General features: G+C 40.8%; 2 protein-coding genes across 4 annotated transcripts in view; both read right to left on the bottom strand.

The window, feature by feature from the left end:
* The window catches only part of WDR35 (WD repeat domain 35), a 47579-nt gene extending 42757 nt beyond the window's left edge, over positions 1-4822 (bottom strand). For all 3 annotated transcript variants that reach the window (XM_061351202.1, XM_061351201.1, XM_061351200.1), the window contains exons 1-4: positions 4674-4822; positions 3969-4086; positions 3094-3165; positions 847-939 (exon numbers count right to left, since the gene is read on the bottom strand). In XM_061351202.1, the coding sequence (XP_061207186.1) occupies positions 847-939; positions 3094-3165; positions 3969-4086; positions 4674-4697 (307 nt within the window). In that variant the 5' untranslated portion in view covers positions 4698-4822. The remainder of the gene's footprint in view (positions 1-846; positions 940-3093; positions 3166-3968; positions 4087-4673) is intronic.
* Positions 4823-7259: 2437 nt separating this feature from the next.
* On the bottom strand, positions 7260-17298 carry MATN3 (matrilin 3). The gene is given in 8 exon segments (XM_061351228.1): positions 7260-7759; positions 9463-9588; positions 12764-12870; positions 12872-12884; positions 13280-13410; positions 15387-15509; positions 15511-15682; positions 17154-17298. Coding segments are annotated over 8 exon segments (873 nt in total). The 3' UTR covers positions 7260-7703.
* Positions 17299-19123: the final 1825 nt, after the last annotated feature.

Here is a 19123-nt window from a genome sequence, read left to right on the forward strand (position 1 = left end):
ATGTCATCAGGTCGCATGGTCTTGTGCACGTTCAGGTTCTTAAGATGGTCTCAAACCAGATCCTCTCCTACAGTGGGTCTAGCGTCTTCATTCTCACAGTCCCTGTGTCTGCCTTCCAAGACTTGGGTGGTGTGGTCAGAGCCTTTGCCAGTGAAGACTGAAGCAAAGAAGTCATTAAGAATCTCAGCCTTCTCCAAACCCAGGGTAGCCAGCTCTCCTGATAGCTTCCAGAGGGGCCTACGTTGTCCCTACTCTGTCTTTTATTCACTAGGTACCTATAGTATCCCTTCCTGAAGTCATATTAGTCTACTGCCTTAATCACACATTTTTAAAGCCTGCTTTTTTGAAAGTATATAACTGATGTTCTCTGCAGGGCTGCTTAATTCTTGTAGTTCTACCACCAATACATCTGTGCTTGATGCACTTTCAGAACTCTTTTAATACTACAACACCCAGAACAGAACCTATACAAACAAGCACTGCTTCCTTTTTTTGTTCAATATACTACTTTCCTCCAGGGGAATAAAGTAAAATAGAAGAAAACAAGAAATTTAGAGCAGTTTGCAAAGCACGTGGCTAAAAATTTGTATCTTTTCCTAAGGTATCTCTACAGGAAAACCACCCTTCTATATATGACTACACTATGAAAAATGTTAAGTGTTACAATAAAAACTTGGAAATTTTTTAAAATCTATTTTGAGCTTTACAGTCTGCAAAATAAAAGCCCTGGGAAAGAATTCTTTTAATTGCTGGGGGAAAAAAAAAGAGAAAAAAGAGAGAGAGAAAACAAAAAGATTTCTCACAACATAGAATATTATCCCATCTCAGATTTATCCCGCAGAGTACCTTTATACAGCATCCACACAATGATAAGTCCATTTTGATCACTTGTAGTCAGTTTTTGATACTGTTCATTCCATGTCACTACTTGCACAGAACCTAGAAAATGATACAGGTTTTTTATTGACACCATTTAAGTAAGTTAATAAAACTCATCACATCCAACTTGATCAACCTGGAGCTCTTCAGAAATTTGCACTGCAGACTCTAATTTGGGGCATTCTTTTTGTGTCTCATTTCTTCTTTCAAAATCCTGCTAAACAGCTCCTTTTGCTTCTGTATTCACTCACTTGACTAACATCCTCTCCAAATTCTGCTCAGAATATTGCTTCAGTATGTGAAACCCAAGTTATAGTTTTGAAGTTTCTGACCATCTCCAACATGTTAGTTTATGAAGCCAACAAAACTTTACTGTCATAATAAGTTTTAGTTTTCTCTTCCCCTTAGTAATGCTGCACTTTTAAAACAAAATCTCTTTCACGATTACCAAAAAGAGAACTCTAAACACAATTCCTGCAGACTCTCAAGTCTCATATGGATCCTACTCATAAATATTTGACCCGACACATCTTTAAACAGCAGCTTCTAAGCAGCATCTGATATCATTCTTGGATGTGAACTTGGCCAATTCGAGCCTCACATTCCTTCATGCCCTCACTGCTAGTCATCTATTTCCTCTGTGTCCTTTCCATTTTTCAGACTTTTAGTCATGAACTTTATCAACAGATGCAATCAAAGATGCCCTGAATGTCAGGAATTTGTGGAAGTAACAGTAATCTATTTCAGAATTTAAAGCATCCATTAAAAATATCCACTAAACGAATTCACTTTTTTTTTTATCATATTTAACCAGGCTCCTAAAATAACCTGACTGTTGGCATGTTTCAACTGCAAATCCTCGTGAAAAGACCACTTCTTCAAAGAATGTAAGGATTTTTGCATTCTCTTCACAGCCCACTGTCCACAGATGATGATCATTCAACATTTCTTTCACAAGAGTTTAATGCTTCCCTGCATCCATTTTTTACTTCCACACACTATCCTTCTCTAGCCTGTTTTCTAACCTCTATAAACTTTGTCTGCATATGGGAGCTGTCCCTGCCCATGGCAGAGGGGTTGGAACTAGATGGTCTTAAGGCTCTTTCCAATCCAAACCATTTTGTGATTCTATACTGCAGTCCATGTACGTCCACATATAGTAATTTGTCAATAAAGGGAAAACAAAGTTTAAGGCAAAAAATAACTGTACTGAACTAAATTTGATTTCTTCAAAATAAATGTGAAGCTACCATAACATACAAGAAAATCTCATATACTATAAAAAAATAAAAGCTTATCCATCCACATGTGTTGCTAGAAAAAATGCTTATGGAGGCTTTTAGTGACATTTCTGATTTTAGCCTATTATACAGAATGTAGAACTTCATATAAAAAGTGTAAGAGAAAATTGTTCGCCTTTTTTAAAAAAGAAACCACAGTAGAACCCCAGTAAAACTGTAAATGTTTAACTCAGCAATTCCAGCATTGACTGCCCATCTGTTTAGCTTTTCTCTTCTGCTATAAAACATTCTTTATCTGTCATCTACAAATGTAGTATGTGAACAAACACATCATGATCTTCTACATAAACACTGAAAAAAATATTCCAGTCTCATGCAACCATATAGCACTTCGATTAACCATGCTAAAGTCAGAGGTAACAAGTGCTATACCAGTAGCACTGCATGATTAAAAAAAACAAAAAAATAAAGTCTGTCTATAATATAACACATACAACAGCATCATCCACTTACATAAAAATCAGTATTTCTTTCTCAGGATAATGAATGGGTACCAAATAATTTGGAAAAAGCAAAGCCTGAGGTAATACAAAGCACAAGCCAGGCTGTAATGTCAAAGGACACAGACTTAGCCTTGCAAAATCCATAAGCAAACTTTATATCATGAGGCAGAGCCGAGCTTGGTTTGTGCAGCATGCATTTTGTATTACACATCAACCACGAGAACTGAAGTTAGGCTACATCAGTTTGATTCTCAACCCAGTAATTCGCTCACAGATCACGACTGTAGGTCTTTTATCAGATAACTTGGTAAAAATAGATAGCGAGAGCATTACATACCTGAGCTGAAGAGTAATAATCTTTGTTTCAGACTCGTCATAAAAAGTTATGGCAAAATTACTCTATTAACGTCACAAAATCTTGTGGTTTTTTATTCTAAGCAAAAGTACATTAAATACCCAAAGCCACTTACCACTATGACCTTCAAGAGTTTGATTCACAGAAAGATTGCTAGGAGCTGCGAGTCCCTTTATTTTTGCTTCATCTGAAAATAACAAAACCAGCCATAAAATCAGCCTAATAAAGCACACATATTACAGTGTCTCTATCAATACTGCAGCTCCATTCACTGCTTATATAGATAAAATTATTCACCTAAAAGAATGTAAATTGTAACTGCAGGATGAATTTTCCACACTCAGTTCAATGTGTTTGCTATTCACATCTGTCATTCAAATTCATACACTCTTTATGATCAAGCAGTTTTTCAGGGAAAAAAAAAAAACACCAAAAACCAAACATGTCCACACAAAAAAAACCCCACACATTAAAAAAAAACAACTATGACTGTCATGTTTTGTAACATTCAGTAAAATAAGTTAAAAATATTTTGAAAATATATTAGATTTTACTTTTCTTGGAACATTTTTATTAAGAAAAAAATTGACAGCTTTCTCTGTAAAATAATGAAGATGGTACAGAACACTGAAACAAAATAAATCATAAATTCCAAAATAACTTGAAGGCTTATACAAAATGAACAAGAATAAAACATGTGCCCTGTAAAAGAAAAAAAAGTACTGAAGAAAACTTCAGCAGATTTAACGGGTACACAAATTACACCTGTGCCATGTAAGCCAAGGCGGAGGAAATCTGTGCAAAAGAAAGTAACAGCACATTGGATGTTTTGGCAAATACATAACTATCTATGTACAGGTTTAAAAGGTGCAATACCATCTAGAAACTTGTGGAAGCAGTTATGCTTCCTGAAGCGCAGTGGATTTTGTTCTTAAGAAAAACAAAGAAACAAAGAAACAAACAAACCTAAAATCACCCACACTCATTTACCTGTCTGTGTTTCTAATTTTAAGACTTTCAGTAATCCATCCTCTCCACCACAGGCTATGAAACCTTGATCCTTATTCCAGGAAATACATCTTAATCGAACATTACCAGGAATTGCAATCTGAAAAAGAAGCATTTTGTATCTCTACACAGCTATAAGAATCATGTTTTATTTTAAAAATTATCTGAACACCTCAAAGACACCTATGACAGCACATGAGGTAAACTTATTTCTATCAACAGATCAGTACGTGCAAAAAGAAACAAAAAGAGTTACAAGCACCAGTGAAACTGCAACTCAAGGCTTGAGAAAAGGTAACCTAACACATGCAGTAAATCATAATAGCAGGACATCTTCAAAGGTGTGCTGAGAAGGCGTCATGAGCAACGAAGCAGGGGAGAGGTGCACAGAGCTCCGACAAGAGCTGAACCGACATCTCAAGACCAAAGACCAAAGCCCCAAGCCCTGAACCCAGGCCGCGAAGGAGCCGGCAGGGCAGATCAGGGCATCACTCTGGGCAAGGGCCAACCCCACGTCCGCACCACCAGCGCCAGCACAGCTGCAGCCAGCGGGCGAGAGTCCTAAAGAGTCCCCTCAGTGCCACGAGGCCGCCGAGCTCCCAACCCCCGGGGGCTCCCAACCCTCCGCGCTCCCAACCTCCGGGAGAAACCCCGCCGCCTCGGCTCTCCTCCTTGCCCCAGGAGTACCTTCTTGCACAGGTAGATGAACATCCTGGCGAAGCGAGAGGGCCGCCCCTCACCGCTCCTCACGGCGGCACGGCCCGGTGGGCACGACGCGGCCCCGCCGGTGACCGCGTCACCCTGGCAACCGCAGCCGGAAGTGCCCTCCGGGCGCGCGCTCTGTTGCTTCCGGGAGCGGGAAGAGAAAGCTGGAGGCCCCTAATGTGGTGCTGTCTGCAGTGGGCTCCAGGCACAATTCCTCATACCCATCTGGCCGCAACCCAGAGGTGCTTCCTGAGGCGGTGGTGTCCTGCCTTTGCCTGTCGCCTGCCGGCAGCCACGAGAGGATAGCTCCTCTAAGCAGGAAGATGGGCTAGGGGTTTGCCCGCCCTGCCTCAGTGATTGACGGTCGTACACCCCTTGGGTAGAAAGCGCTGATAATTCATTAATACAGGTCGCTCGGCTTTTACATGAGGGAAATCCGAGAGCTTGTGAATACCAAATTGTTTGTACATAGTGTTTTTAGTGTAACATGCATCAATACATCCTCAGCCCAACCTCAGAGCTGCCCCAGGCGTACCTGTTAGCTGAGGTAACCGGCGGCTGAGGCACTGGACAGCTTTCCTGCTCCCTCGAAAGGTGCTGCCTGCAGTTACAACTAGGTCTGGTCAGGCGGCCATTCGCATTCACAGATGAACAATGCCCTGATTCAGTGGGTTAGAGAGGGTAAGAGAGCCCCATGGAACAATCAAGCCTGGCTCTGCAGCTCTGACTCCAGGCTAGGTTGGACCCAGCTGCAAAATAAGTATTTTCCATACTGATGCTGTTTTGTAGCTGAACATGGGAGATGTGCAGAAAACTCTGTCCTTTGTCTTCTGCACCCTGCTCTTAAAACTTGCCTGCCTGACACAGGAGGAGCAGAAGTGCTGTCTCCCAGGGTATGTCCCTGGCTTTCATAGTGGCTAAGCACTCCACAGTACAATTATCTACAACACAAACACTGAAATATAAGCAATTTGTTTAATGTCAAAGGAGGATCACGTTAAAGTCAACTTCTCAAGCCTGTGTCTTGTCAGGGTTAGTGCTGTTCCCCTCAGAGGGGCTATCTGGAGATGTAGAGGAATAAAGCCAGCCCTCAGTTATCAGCAGATCATTTTATTAAAGTTACATGAACATGCAGCAGTGAGGAGCACTTGGCATCCAGGTTTTTGATCTATGCCAACTTAGAAGTGCATGCATAATACAGACCTATAAAGCAAAGCTGGTTGAACCCCTGTAAGCATTTTAGAACTGTGATAGCTAACTGTAATTTAAAAAATGCCTGAGATCAAGCAGCCGGACTAGATGGTTGTTGTAGGTCCCTTCCAACAGAAATACTCTAATAAGAATAAAACCAATTTTAAAATACCATCCAGAAGATCAAATTTAGTTCTTTTCTCAACAGTTCTCTGTATTAGTCTGAAAGTTTTACTGTACCAATAAGTAAAACAATTTAATTTCTTACTCGATATCAACAAGAATATCTGTATTTCAGATCAAAATTTCAGTCAATAACACATTCGGGTGTGTCCTATTTTAAAGATACCACATATATCACTTCCGAATTTTACCTGTTGCTCACAAACACAAATTGAGAGAAGACAATTGCTCAGAGGAATTTAATGTAAATGCTATTGGTCATAATGTAAAATGGAGTTATGCACACTAGCGCATGAAACAAAGCCTGCCCAGCTGACAGCTTGCACTTGGCATGGTTAAACTTCATAAGGTTGGCATCAGCCCACCTTACAAGCGTGTCAAGGTCCCTCTGGATGACATTCCTTCCCTCCAGCATATCAACTGAACCACACAGCTTGGTATCATCAGCAAACTCGCTGAGGGTGCATTCAATCCCACTGTCCATGTCACCAAACTTTGCCTGTTGATTTTCCTTGCAATTGTTTGTATCTATTATGTGCAGGGTATGAAGCAAGCACAGATGTCATTATAATATGTCCTTGGCATACCAGCTACTGATGTAATATTTTGTGTGACTGTATTGCAGATCTATACAAAATATGTTGGATTTTTCAACTCTTAAAAAAATGTATTGTTATAATCATAGTTTTGACTCCATCTTCAAATGTATTTAAAAATAGTTTCTAAAGTATTTGTATTCTTATGAATGACAAGGCACAAAATGAGTGGATTCTTTAATGATTACATTTTTTAATTGTTAGCTTGCATGTTTTGTCCTACAAGCCAAACTGACACAACTAGTCTCAGTAAAATCCATGGAATGAGAACAGAAATAACTAATAACAAACGTAAATTTTGCAGTATAAAAAAAACTGAAATTGGAGGACACCTTTATCCTTCTGAGTGTTAAACAACATTATTAATACTTGAAATTACTTTAAAACCTTTTATCTGTATTAACAAGGACTTGCAGGTTTTAAAATCAAGCAGGTTTTTTTCCAACTATGTGGCTTGGGGATAGTCCCCTGTTTAATTCTGTCAATGTCGGCCATTTATGCTTCCTTTATCTTTGAGGTTTTGTTTCCTTGATTTTGGTAAACCCTTTATTTCATAACACACACAATTTTTCAGTTAAATATACAAACCGTTTCAATATCAGTGTGCATAATATACTTCATTTTATTAAAATAAGTTACAAGATCCCAACTTACTTTCTCATTTAATGGATAGAAGATGTGGGCACATTATTTACTCTGCCTTGCCATTTCACAGTTTTATACTATGTCATATAGTGTATCCCTTTTTTTATTTATTTACTTTTAAACAAGATAATAAAAATGCAGTTACTGCAGAAAAGCAGTACCTGCTGTACTGCTTGTACAGCAAAGCACAGCAGGTACAGATAGCTTTATGGTTATAAAGTTACTGCAGATGAAGTTCCAGGGTCTGTTGTCTTCCTGAAGTCTTCTTGACATATTATTTGTCAATAACAACAAACCAACTGCTGTTTTGTGAGCTGTGCAACAAAATAAAGCTTGCTGAACTCAATCAAAAGGATTGATTCTGAAAGAGTATTTGAAGATTAAGTAGAATGATAGCTCAGACAACCTGCTGTCTGCCTTGATATGCCTCCAGCTTCTTAGACACTTCATCTAGTGGTCAGTTGTTAAGGGTAAAAAATTCAGTGTCTACAAGGTTTATCTGTAAACTTTCTCATTGCTACATTTTCAACAAACAGTCTGTTTTCCAGGTGAGATCAATACATGCATGAACCAGAGATTGCAAAACATTTTAGAGACATGTCAATGTCTGGCAACTTCCCAAATGATCTCAGCAACCCTAATTTCTTATAAGGAGTTGGACCAAGTGACATTCAGAGCTCAAGAGCAGCAGGTGACTTCTGCTTTTTCCAGGTTGCCTTGAAAGCATGCTAGGGATACAAATTGCCCAGCAAAGAATAACTTTGGAAGAAAGCCTCAGTTATTTGTTAGTATATTCCTAACCCGAAACCACTGCATTTTATTCTGTATCTTTGGGGCAGAAAGACTGATCTCTGAAGGACAGGATACTATTGAGATGATGTTACAGGTTTCATTATCTTGGTGCTCAGTTTTAACTACTTGGATTTCTTTGAATTATATATTACAATCCAAGGAAAATCAGCATCTTCCCTTCACTTTTTCCAGACTGAACTCCAAGCACACTGCAAGAAGAGGGATTTGCAATCAGATCTTATAAAAATAACTCTGAATTTATTCAAGCACTGGGGAAGTCTTGTGTCATTGGCAGAAGTTTTCATTTGCCTTTCACAGACTTTGGTGACCTGAGAAATTAGTTTATCTGTATAAATGAGTTCACATATAAAACTTACTAGTTTGTTCTCCTTCTTTGATTAATCCTAGATACCCCACTCTTCCTTGATTTTGAAGCCCCAGGCATCAGGATGACAACCACAGGCATAATGCTCATCTAAGTCAATTCCTATTTCAACAAGAGCATCTTTTACAAGAAAAAAAGCATGCAGTCTCAAAAATTTCCAGTGATGAAAATCTATCACAATCTTTGGCAAACTGTGATCAACCACTGTCACATCTAAAAATTGTGCCTTATGATGAATCACGGTTTGCCCAGCTTTAACTTCTAGTTACTAGTTCCTGCTGTGCCATCTGAGAGCATTTATTACATCATTCAGTTTGCTGAGGTCCAGAGTTCACTACTTTCACTTTTTTGGTTGTTTTTGACTCTCCCACATATTTGTAAAATGTTGGGCTCGTACCCAACAGCCTGTACTTTGATGTCTCATGGAACCAAGCTTTGCCTCCAACATCATCACCCTGCCTTGAAGCTCTCCCATTCTCCTATATCCCAGCAGCTGGATATTCATAGGTTAGCAAGTTTTCATGGAAAAGAAGGTCCATCAAAATTACTTGGCACAATGCCTCCCTGCAGAGATGGGATGCAGAGGAATACTGCAGATGATGGGGCTGTGTTCACCCTGCCTGTGAAGTTGTCTTGAAAATTTGGGACGTAATAGGAGGGATCAAAACTGAGGATTTGCTGTAACAGTAAAAGTCATGTGGGAAAATTATGAATAAAGCAGTTCAGTATAGCATATATAACCTAGGGGTTGTGGGTATATGTATTTTATCTTTATCTTGGTACGAAAGCCCTTCAATAAAATGTGAAAACATAGTAGTATTTGAAATAAATGAGATTTTGCTCCATACCACTTCTAAAATCACCATGAAAATACTTTCTGTGCTAAGGTATTTTTGTTCCACAGCTTATATCAAAACAGGTACCTCTTAAAATACTAGTAAATGGCTGAATGCAGAAGATCGTGTAAGAAAAAGGATATATTTTGTAGACAGAGCTTCAAGGCGTGAGGTGACTGAGTCCTGCAGGGCAGCTATGGCTTCACACTTACAGGACTCTTCAGTAGTTACAAGACTGCTTGCTGTGGCTCCTAAGAAAGAAAACAGCATTTACAATATTTATGACAATTATCAAACACTTAAATCCCAGGGAAACACTTGATTCTGCAATGGGAGTTGACTTCATGCTGTGAGACTACAGAAAGCACTGAAACCCAGGGCAGCTGGGAAGGAGGGACGAGGGCTGGTGTGGAGACACAAATTCTGCTAGAACAGGTTCCTCAAAGCCCCTGGCCTTGAACACTGACAGGGATGGGGCAGCCATAGCTTCTCCAGGCAACCTTTGCCAGTGCCTCACCACCTTCGCAGTGAAGAATTTCTTACTTGTATCTAAATAGAATCTAAATCTGTACAAAGCCAAGGTTGCTGCCCTGTCAAAGCTGGACTGTAATGGCATTTGGGGGACCAATCATTGCCAAACACAGCATTCCTGAGAATGCATTAGTCCAAAGTTAAGCCTCCAGGAGTTCTGCAAGCTAAGCAGGAAGGCACGTAGTGATTTTAACCACGTAAAGAGTCAGTCAGTGTCAGAGATTCATCAGTTTCCATCAGAGATGTAGACGGAATTAGATACTGAAATCTCAACTTGGGAAGAAATAAGAAGAATGTAATTTACCACCGGTAAATAATACAAAAATGAAACCAGGAATACATGAATTCATTTAAAATACTAAGCAATAGAGTTCAGCTAGATTATCAACGTGTATCATAGATACAATGTGTATCACCCCACAAGTACTACTGGTTTGTAACACTGGCAATATACATGCATAGGGAGTATAATTTTTGATTCAAGAGGTGTGAACATTCCAATGTCACGTGAATATGGATAGAGGGAACATCCCATTCAAATAGGCCCAAATGAATTTAAAATCTAGTAGAAAAGCACAGCAGTACTGAGGAGCCAGATAGTATGACAGAGAAGTCATTAATCTGTTAAGCAAGAGAAAGCAAGCATTGCCCTACTCCACAGTGGTTCCACTGAATCTGTTCCTAGGTCTTGCTCTCAGTCTTCCAGACTTACAAAAGACTAGCCTCAGCTGTCCTGAAGAATTCCTTTTTCGCCATAATCCACCACAAGACCAGGGATGATCACAAAGGGCTCAGAGATGATAATTTCATGTGGTATAATGTGAGTTCTTAGCTACGCGAAAGGCAATTTAACCTCACGTACTCTACAAAGAAAATAGGAGTTAAGCTGTACCTCTTGCTGCAGGCTTATAACAAACATATCAACAGCTACAGAAGCACAAGTACTGTAGTGAGATTACCATCTACATCTGAGACCAGAATAATAAGCTTCCAAAGGTAAAGCCTTCTTAAAAGAGTGTCCACAAGTATGAAAAACGCTTTCAACAAGTTATCAAGAAGTAGTAACTGCATGTAGTATCTGTCTCTTTATACATGCTTTTTTTTTTACAATGCCTCCAAAGGCAATGACAGCAGATTACTCAGTATTTTTTTTCTGTAGATACATAAATGCATAGCTGATAAATGCCAAACAAATAAGGTGAGCATTATAACAGTGAAACAATAGAAATATTATACCTGGATACAATTTCTCTTTTTCTTTTTTTCTGAATTCTGAGTTCTTTTTTTGTTTCTGGACCATGCCATTGATACTTCCATTTTGCAGGGAAACTGCAAAGTCTATGAACAGATTCATTTCTAGTGTGGAGAAATTACTTTGTCTTAGTGTCGTGGTTTAAACCCAGCCAGACAGCTCGTGCACTCACTCCCAGTGAGTGGTGCCGGGCTGGAAGCAGTCGAGGCCCGCGTCCCGTCCGTCGTCGTCCCCCCCCCGGGGGCTCTCTCCTTCCCCACTCCCGGAGGGATGGGATGGGATGGAGAATCGAAAGAATGCAACTCCCACAGGTTGAGAAAAGAACAGTCCAGCAACCAATGTACAACACAAATCACCACCGCTACCACCAACGACAACAATGATAAGAGATAATAACAAGGGAAGAGAATACAATACCACCTGCTGAAAAATGAGTCCAACCAAGAAGACTCTGTGTCCTCCCGGGTAACTCCCTGGTTACCCCCCCTCCCCCCCCTCCCGGGCATGACGTGCTGTGGTATGGAATACCTTGGCTAGTTTGGGTCAGGTGTCCTGTCTCTGCTTCCTCCTGGCTTCCACTCCTCCCTGGCAGAGCATGAGCCTCACAAAGTTCTTGGCCAAACCAAAACATCAGTGTTACCAGCTCTGTTCCCAGGCCGAAAGTCAAAACACAGCACTGCACCAGCTACCAAGAAGGAGAAAAATGACTGCCACTGCTGAACGCAGGACACTTAGAGCCAGTGTTGAAACTGATATCTCCTTGATTCCACTGAACTGGTATTTGTTCAGCTCCCTTCTCTGGAACATTTCACAGGCTTTATGATCAATGTACAAAGAAGAGCTGTTCAAGAGTCAGCTGAAGGAAGGCCACCACAGCAACGTGGCTGGTTTGTAACCAACTGTCAGGGGTTTTTTTTATGTTTCAAATGAAATTCTCCAACGACAGATACAAATACAGATCCTCCTTGGATTATGTCCATTTTAACAAAACTACTTTTCCAGCCAAACTTGGCAACTGCCCAAGGGTACCCTGAATTCTTCTACAGTCCTTCTGTCTTCCAATATTTGATATTCAGAATCTTGGACACCCCTATTGCCACTGGGATGCTCAACAAGTCATACTAAACATGCTAGAGTTATGTTTTTATACTGCATTTTACTGTTTAAGTATACTGTTACACTGTTTAAGTCCAGACCTATTAAAAATTACAATATTTACAGATGGAATTTGGCTATATCCACCTATTTTATAACTTTGCTCTTACATGGGATTCTTAGCCACATGGTGTAATGGCAAGTTATTCCTGCTCTGAACAAGAAATAATATTAGGTACCTCTTGAGGTCACTTCCAGTCTGACTATGATTACTTCGTACAATCTGTGCTCACGCAGATCGCAGGTGCCTGTCCTCGCCATATGTGAAGTACTAGACCACCTCCAAAGGCATGCTAGGAAAAGTATCCAGTACACAGTAACTTTAGTCAGGAGAAAAATGCAATGCTGCTGTTATCGAAACCAAGGGGAAAAGCTCCAGGTCAACTCTCATTTTAAGAGTTGATGTCTGTAAGCAATTTTTCAACTAGAAACAACGAGGGTAACTCACAGAAAACATGTCCATGTCTTCATGAATTTCATATATTAAAGTAGCCTTTAACTCTTACATGAGCAAGTCTTCCTGTCTGAATTCAGGGTGTAGCCCTCATAGCAGTTACAGACATAGGATCCGTTGTTTCTCACACAGATCTGATCACAATCATGTCTTCCAGGTGCACGTGTCCACAGCTGCAAAACACATGTTAAAACAAGTAATTGTTAATAAAAAGCAGCTTAAGATGGAGTGCATATTCACATTATGAGATACATTTGGAATCAGCTCAGAAACTGCAATAGTAATTGAAAGAATTAGAGTGGTAGGAGAAAATATCTATACAGTGTCTACATCTGAAGACTCTGTTTTGTCATCTGCCCCTAATGAATGTATCTGTAGGCATACAGATAACAAGGATGGTGATAGAATCAAACTATTTCTCACCATTACTTGCAGCAGAGTTTTATTTATTATTTAAGATACCGATTTCACGATTTCAAAAGAAATACACAAATAGCTTCTCAAATCCCATTATGGTGTTAAAAAGTGATATTTTTCTAGTTGAGCATATCTAATGAAGGAGTAATACCTGAGGAGGTTCTCTTACCTGGATTCAGAGCGTAGCCTTCATAGCAATCACAAAGGTAGGACCCACTGTTGCTCACACAGATCTGCTCACAGTTATGGGCTCCAAGTGCACACACATTTGCAGCTACAAAGGGTATTTACAGAAAAATAATTTCACTTATCCCAAAGGAAAGAAACAGCCATGAATAATTTATGCTTACAAAAGTACATCTTGCACTGTTTGCTGGATTAGTAGCAGTAAACGTCAGTGTTGTGTCACTGTCACGGAAAGTTACAGGCATCTTTTGCATCATTCTATAGCCAGAACAAAGAGGTCGTGACTGATACTGGAACAACTGCACTGAAATAACACAACACCCGAGGTGGCAGCCAGGATGGACTGAAAAGGGTGCAACAGGGAGAGATTTTAAGCATTTTGTAACATAACACTGGAAATGAGAACTCAGCAAGAAAAAAGACCTGGTCTTTTTTATCCAGTCCCTTTCTATTACAGGCAAGCAGCTGAAATAATCCCAAAACGTATGTCACTGTCTGGCAGGTTACTAACTTCTGCTCACTAGCATATAACCTGATTTATTAATTCCTGCTGCACTGTAAAAAACTTCCATGTAAACTGAAATGCAACAGAAAAAATAAAATAAAATAAAATAAAATAAAAATGAAATGAAATGAAATGAAATGAAATAAAATAAAATAAAATAAAATAAAATAAAATAAAATAAAATAAAATAAAATAAAATAAAATAAAATAAAATAAAATAAAATAAAATAAAATAAAAACAACAGAAAGAACTTCAAGACCAGGAGGACAAGAAAAATGACTCAGAGGTGCTAGGATAACACACTGTCTCCTCAGGGATAAAAAAAGTGTCTGTGTCATGATAATCCAGATGTATCAGCCAGCAAAAAACCCCACTATTGCAAGATGGGGGTGTGAGGGCTGCAGTTGCCCTGACCCATCAGATTAAAAAGTCAAGACCAAAAGAAGACATGGAGGAAAGTTTCTACAGTAAGGTAGCTTTACACTCACATGGATTGAAGGACAATACAGAAATAATCTCCAAATCTCAGAGAACTGAGAAGCTGAAACTGCAAACCACAAAATGAGATTGAATTTCTGGGGACCAGCTAATTCCTCAGCAAACAGTAAGGTCATCTGCCTTATCAGACTGAGAAAACAGCAAACGGTGATAGGAAAAGCAGTGTGATGGATGACAGCTGATCCATGTGTGCTGTGGTGACAGGACACACGACACAACTGTGGTAATGCTGGGCCATCTCTACGATGCACTACATGTGTTGACAGTCTTTTCCTTTACAGCTGGTCTAACCAAATAACTTATTAATAACTGATTCGTTTTTCTCAAGTATGCCTAGCTTCGGATCTGCCACTTCTTTGGTGCCTCTGTTTCTCCCCCCAGACTGTAAAGGAAATCTAAATACTCTCTTACAATGTGGCTATGGACTACTGGTAAAATCAAACTGGAAAGCTATAGTGGTGAAATAAGCAATGAGAAGACAAAGTGCTTGAATCTTCTCATGTATTTCTGAATGTAAGGCAACACTTCCCCTTTTCTAAAAAATGGACGATGTTGATGTCCCCTAATACAGCTTATAAGGTCTTGTCCTTCCATTTGTAAAAACAAATCTGAAACCAATCCAGCATCTTTTCATTCTGCTACACCCTTGGGAATAGGAGAATTCATCACCATGACTTATGAACAAAATCTGTGGGTGATATTTACAAACATAACTGAGAAGCTCAGACTCAAATGGTCAGATTTTTGTGGTAGGAAAGTCTAGCCTCCACTGACTTGGACACAGATTCAAGACTAAGATTTTCCACATCCAGGATGGTCTCATGTTGAACAGTGCTCTCGATGCATCAAGAACTTGATGTTAGCCAACCATTTTGCCCCTGAACATTAGTTTCACTGTTTTTGGTTCACCCTACAAACAAATTTATTTGCCTTGGCCAAAGCAAAGAAAATTCTAATTGTCACTGGTGGGGCTAGAGTTCTGACCAAAAGCAGCCTGGAGCTGGAAAAGACCCAGTTTACCCACAAAGTCTTACAAGACCCCTTTAGACTCATTTGATTTGTAGGAACCTTTTTAAAAATGATTTAGTTTGGATGGCAAGGCCAGTCACTGTGCCAGCAGACAAGGGCTCAATGTGCGATATAGCCTCTTTCATTGATGTTTTATCAAAGTAGGTCCGGAGAGGGAACTCTAACAGTGCTGGCATAATTCATGACTGCCACATGGGTTGTTTTTTCACCAATGTCCAGAGTATCAATCATTTTTGACAAGAAGATTTTCACTTTCTCAAACTCTTCAGCTCGGACACTGCGGGAGCTGTCTATGATGAAGACGAGGTCAAGGGGCCGGTTCTTACAGGCACCGTCTGTCAAGAAGGAAGGGAAACATTTCAGTCATCTCCTACACAGGACCAGAGCTCTCCCCCTTGGGCAGTGAGAGCTGTCATGGCAGACTGCTCCTACCAGATAGATGTTGGCACCCTTCATTCTTTCCTAAAAAGCTTAAAATTATAGTGAGCAACACATTAGAAATTCTTAAGTGTTAATTTTGACAAGTAATCAATAATTGAATTTTTCTAAGCACTGAGAGGTCCACATTTGAGCTCACAAAATGTCTATCCTTGAAACAAAGGGTTGTGTTCACATGTAACAGCCAGTGCAGAAATTTAGCAATTGTATATAATGTACTTACTTTTTATTTTCATAAAGCTAAAGCCTGAATTCCATTTTTATAAGTTACAGAAATAAAATGGTAAAACAACAGGCTAGACTACATCACAAACAGGTCCTAACAATACAGATTGCTGATTAGGAATTATTTCTTGTTTGTAACTCACAATTCAAAGTACACAACAAGAAGAAATAAAGGCCAAAAGGAAAAGATGCAAATTGTGCTGTGATAAGGGCTTCTTTATAAGTTGTTACTGTTCTAAGGCTTCTAGAGCAGAGAAAAAAAAAATGAAATTACTTTTGAAGTAATTTTACATGTAAAAAAAAAATTTACATAGATTTCTAGCTTCCAAAATTCCTCATTGACATAGAAATCTACACAGAAACAGAAAAGCCAAAACTTTTCTTCTAATGCATTTAAAAACTTCTCTTGTGAAAAATGAAGGAAAAAAAAATCAAATTGCGCAGGTAGAGCTTACTTCTATCAGGAAACACAGCAGCAGAGTTGAATTTGCCTTTGGACAGAGTAACAAACTGGGTGGAGCCAGGATGCCCGCCGGGTGTATTATAGACAATTCTACACGCATTCCACAACTCATTTTTTTGCATAATGATTTAGAAGAATGACTTTGTGCCCTCTGGGAAGCTGAGAAAACGAAGAAATGTTTGCACATGGACATGTAGCTCAAGACATGGAAGAAAAAGACTCGTAACTCATGTGCTAAAAAAAAAAAAAAAAAAAAAAATAACAAACAAAAACCAAATACAAGGCTTGTAGGCAGAAAAAAATAATATATTTTAGATTGGGGGGGGGGACACAACAAACTTTTCAGTACCCTGATCCTTCCGTGACTCTGAAATAAAGACGTTTCAAGAAGTGAACCCAGATAGGGAAGAGCTCTGTCGGGTTTAGAGATTAGCAAGGCCAGTTTTGCACAAGAAAAAGCGGTTAGCACTTGTCCCTGCAAGCCAGCGGTCCTCGGACCACTGCAGCTACAGCGAGGTGCTCCTGGGGCGCAGGTTTCCAGCAATGGTCTGAGCAGCTCAGCGCGTAAGGCAGAGGGAACAGAAGCAGCGCGGGCTACACCGGAGCCCTGGAGAGCAGTAGTGCAGCAGGGCGCGAGGCAGGGAGAGAGCGGAGGGATCACCCCTTGGCCGCGCCGGTACCTGCGAGGGCGAGGCCACCGGAGTGGCTCCCGGGCGGGCGCGGCTGCCGGCGCAGACGCTGCGGGGAGCCCCGCTCCGCGGGCAGCAGCTGCGGCAGTAGCAGCAGTGCCGGGCAGCAGCCGAGGATGCCGAGTGCCCGCTACATGGTGCCGCGGCCGCCGGCCCCCGGCCCCCGCCCCGTCGCCTTTAAAACTGCCGACGGCAATGGAGGCCACTGGATGGGATGGGACCGAGGGCTGCCCTACTCCGCCCAGCCCGTGGGTGCTGCCTTCGGTCTCTGGGCCCGCCCCGAGAGGGAAGGAAGGGCTGGGAGAATCGAAGCTCGGCTTTGGTAGCTAGCGCCAGGGCGAGGGCAGGCTTCAAAACTGGGAGCAGCGGGAGCTCAGCCAGAACCTCTGCCTTTCTCCCAGCGCTGCAATCATTCGATCAGGATCTGCCAACTTTGCACTTCCGGTTTCAAGGCTTTAGCTCTGGGCCAGGATTTGCAAAGAAAGGGAGAAAAAGCTCACAGCGTGATCACCGAGGCACAGTAAACCACCTCCCCTGTTGTCAGACCTAACCTAGGGCACTTTGTCTGGTCTCTGGCGCTGCAGGTCCTGCCAGTTCCTGTGGGAAGCTGCAGCAAACTGTAAGGAAAAGCACGATTTAGGACACGAACCCACTACTGTTAGAGAATAGTAAAGTTTTTCTCTGTAACTTTGTTTTTTCTCTGTAACTTTGTGTGGTTGTTCTATCATAGAACTCCCCTGTTTTGATATTAAGGAAGGGGGGCAGTTTTGTGATGGGATAAACATATAATAATAGATGGGATAAACATATAATAATAATAATAGAAGAATAGTAGAAATAGTTATATTTTATATTTTAAAGGTTTATGAATTAATAGAAGGCCTTTATATGTGGCTGGAGCTTTGCTGTTCTAAATTTTAGCTATTCTGCAGATTTAGCAATAACTATGCCTGTGCCATCTTTTAACTCTGTGCCACCCTGTAACTGTAGTTTTTAGCAACAGAAACTAACCTAACCATATATGGTACAGGGAGTGTAGGAAGGAATGAACTGTGGAGCTATACCCGAGTAGAACCGAAACTTTAGAAAGCCAAAAAGCATACCAGAAGCTGATAAGAAAGTGCTAGCATCCACACAAGGGTTGGGATATGTCCCAGTAAGGGAAAGGTGAAGAGGACGACCTGAGGAAGACTCCTTACTTCATCAGGACGACCACCAGAGGGGGCTGCGCAAGCGCAGAAGAGGCTGATGTCGTAACATTTATGATGTGGCAATCCTTAATGAATACGTATTAGCTGATGTTGTAACCTGTGCTAAATGTGTATAAATTGCGAACGCGATGTGACGAGGCCGGAGCCAGATTTGGGTGCGTACCCCTGGTTCCCCAGCGCTGCAATAAAACACCTCATATAACCATTCCGGTGGTTATGTGTTTGTTCCTACGCTAACACTACAATCTGCAGCACAGTCTTTTAGAAGACAACTTTGCTGACCCCACAGTTGACACAGGCGATCATTTTGCTCTTAACCTCTATAAGAGGAATAGGAACCCCAAAAATGCTCTGAGGGCTGAACACCTTTCTTATGAAGACAGGCTGAGAGAATTGGGCTTGTTCAGTCTAGAGAAGAGAAGGCTCTGGGGAGACATTAAAGGGGCCAACAAGAAAGCTGCAGAGGGACTTTTTACAAGGACATGTAGGGACAGGACAAAGTGGAATGTCTTTAACATGACAGAGAGTAGATTAAGATTACATTAGGAAGTTCTTCACTATGAGGTTAGTGAGACACTGGCACAAGTTGCCCGGAGAAACTGAAACTGATGTGGCCTATTGTGTACAGGGGGGTTGTACAAGGGGGTTAGACAAAATGTACAGAGGGGGGCTGTGCAAGGGGGTACTGCTTAAGTTATAGCTGGCTTGACAAGCTTAGCAGATGCCTTATCAGGCAGTACCAGGGTAGAA

This window comes from Neopsephotus bourkii, unplaced genomic scaffold, assembly GCF_033783945.1.
Source record: "Neopsephotus bourkii isolate Nb327-2 ecotype Australia unplaced genomic scaffold, CSIRO-AGI_Nbou_v1 NB_565, whole genome shotgun sequence".
Lineage (NCBI taxonomy): Eukaryota > Metazoa > Chordata > Aves > Psittaciformes > Psittacidae > Neopsephotus > Neopsephotus bourkii.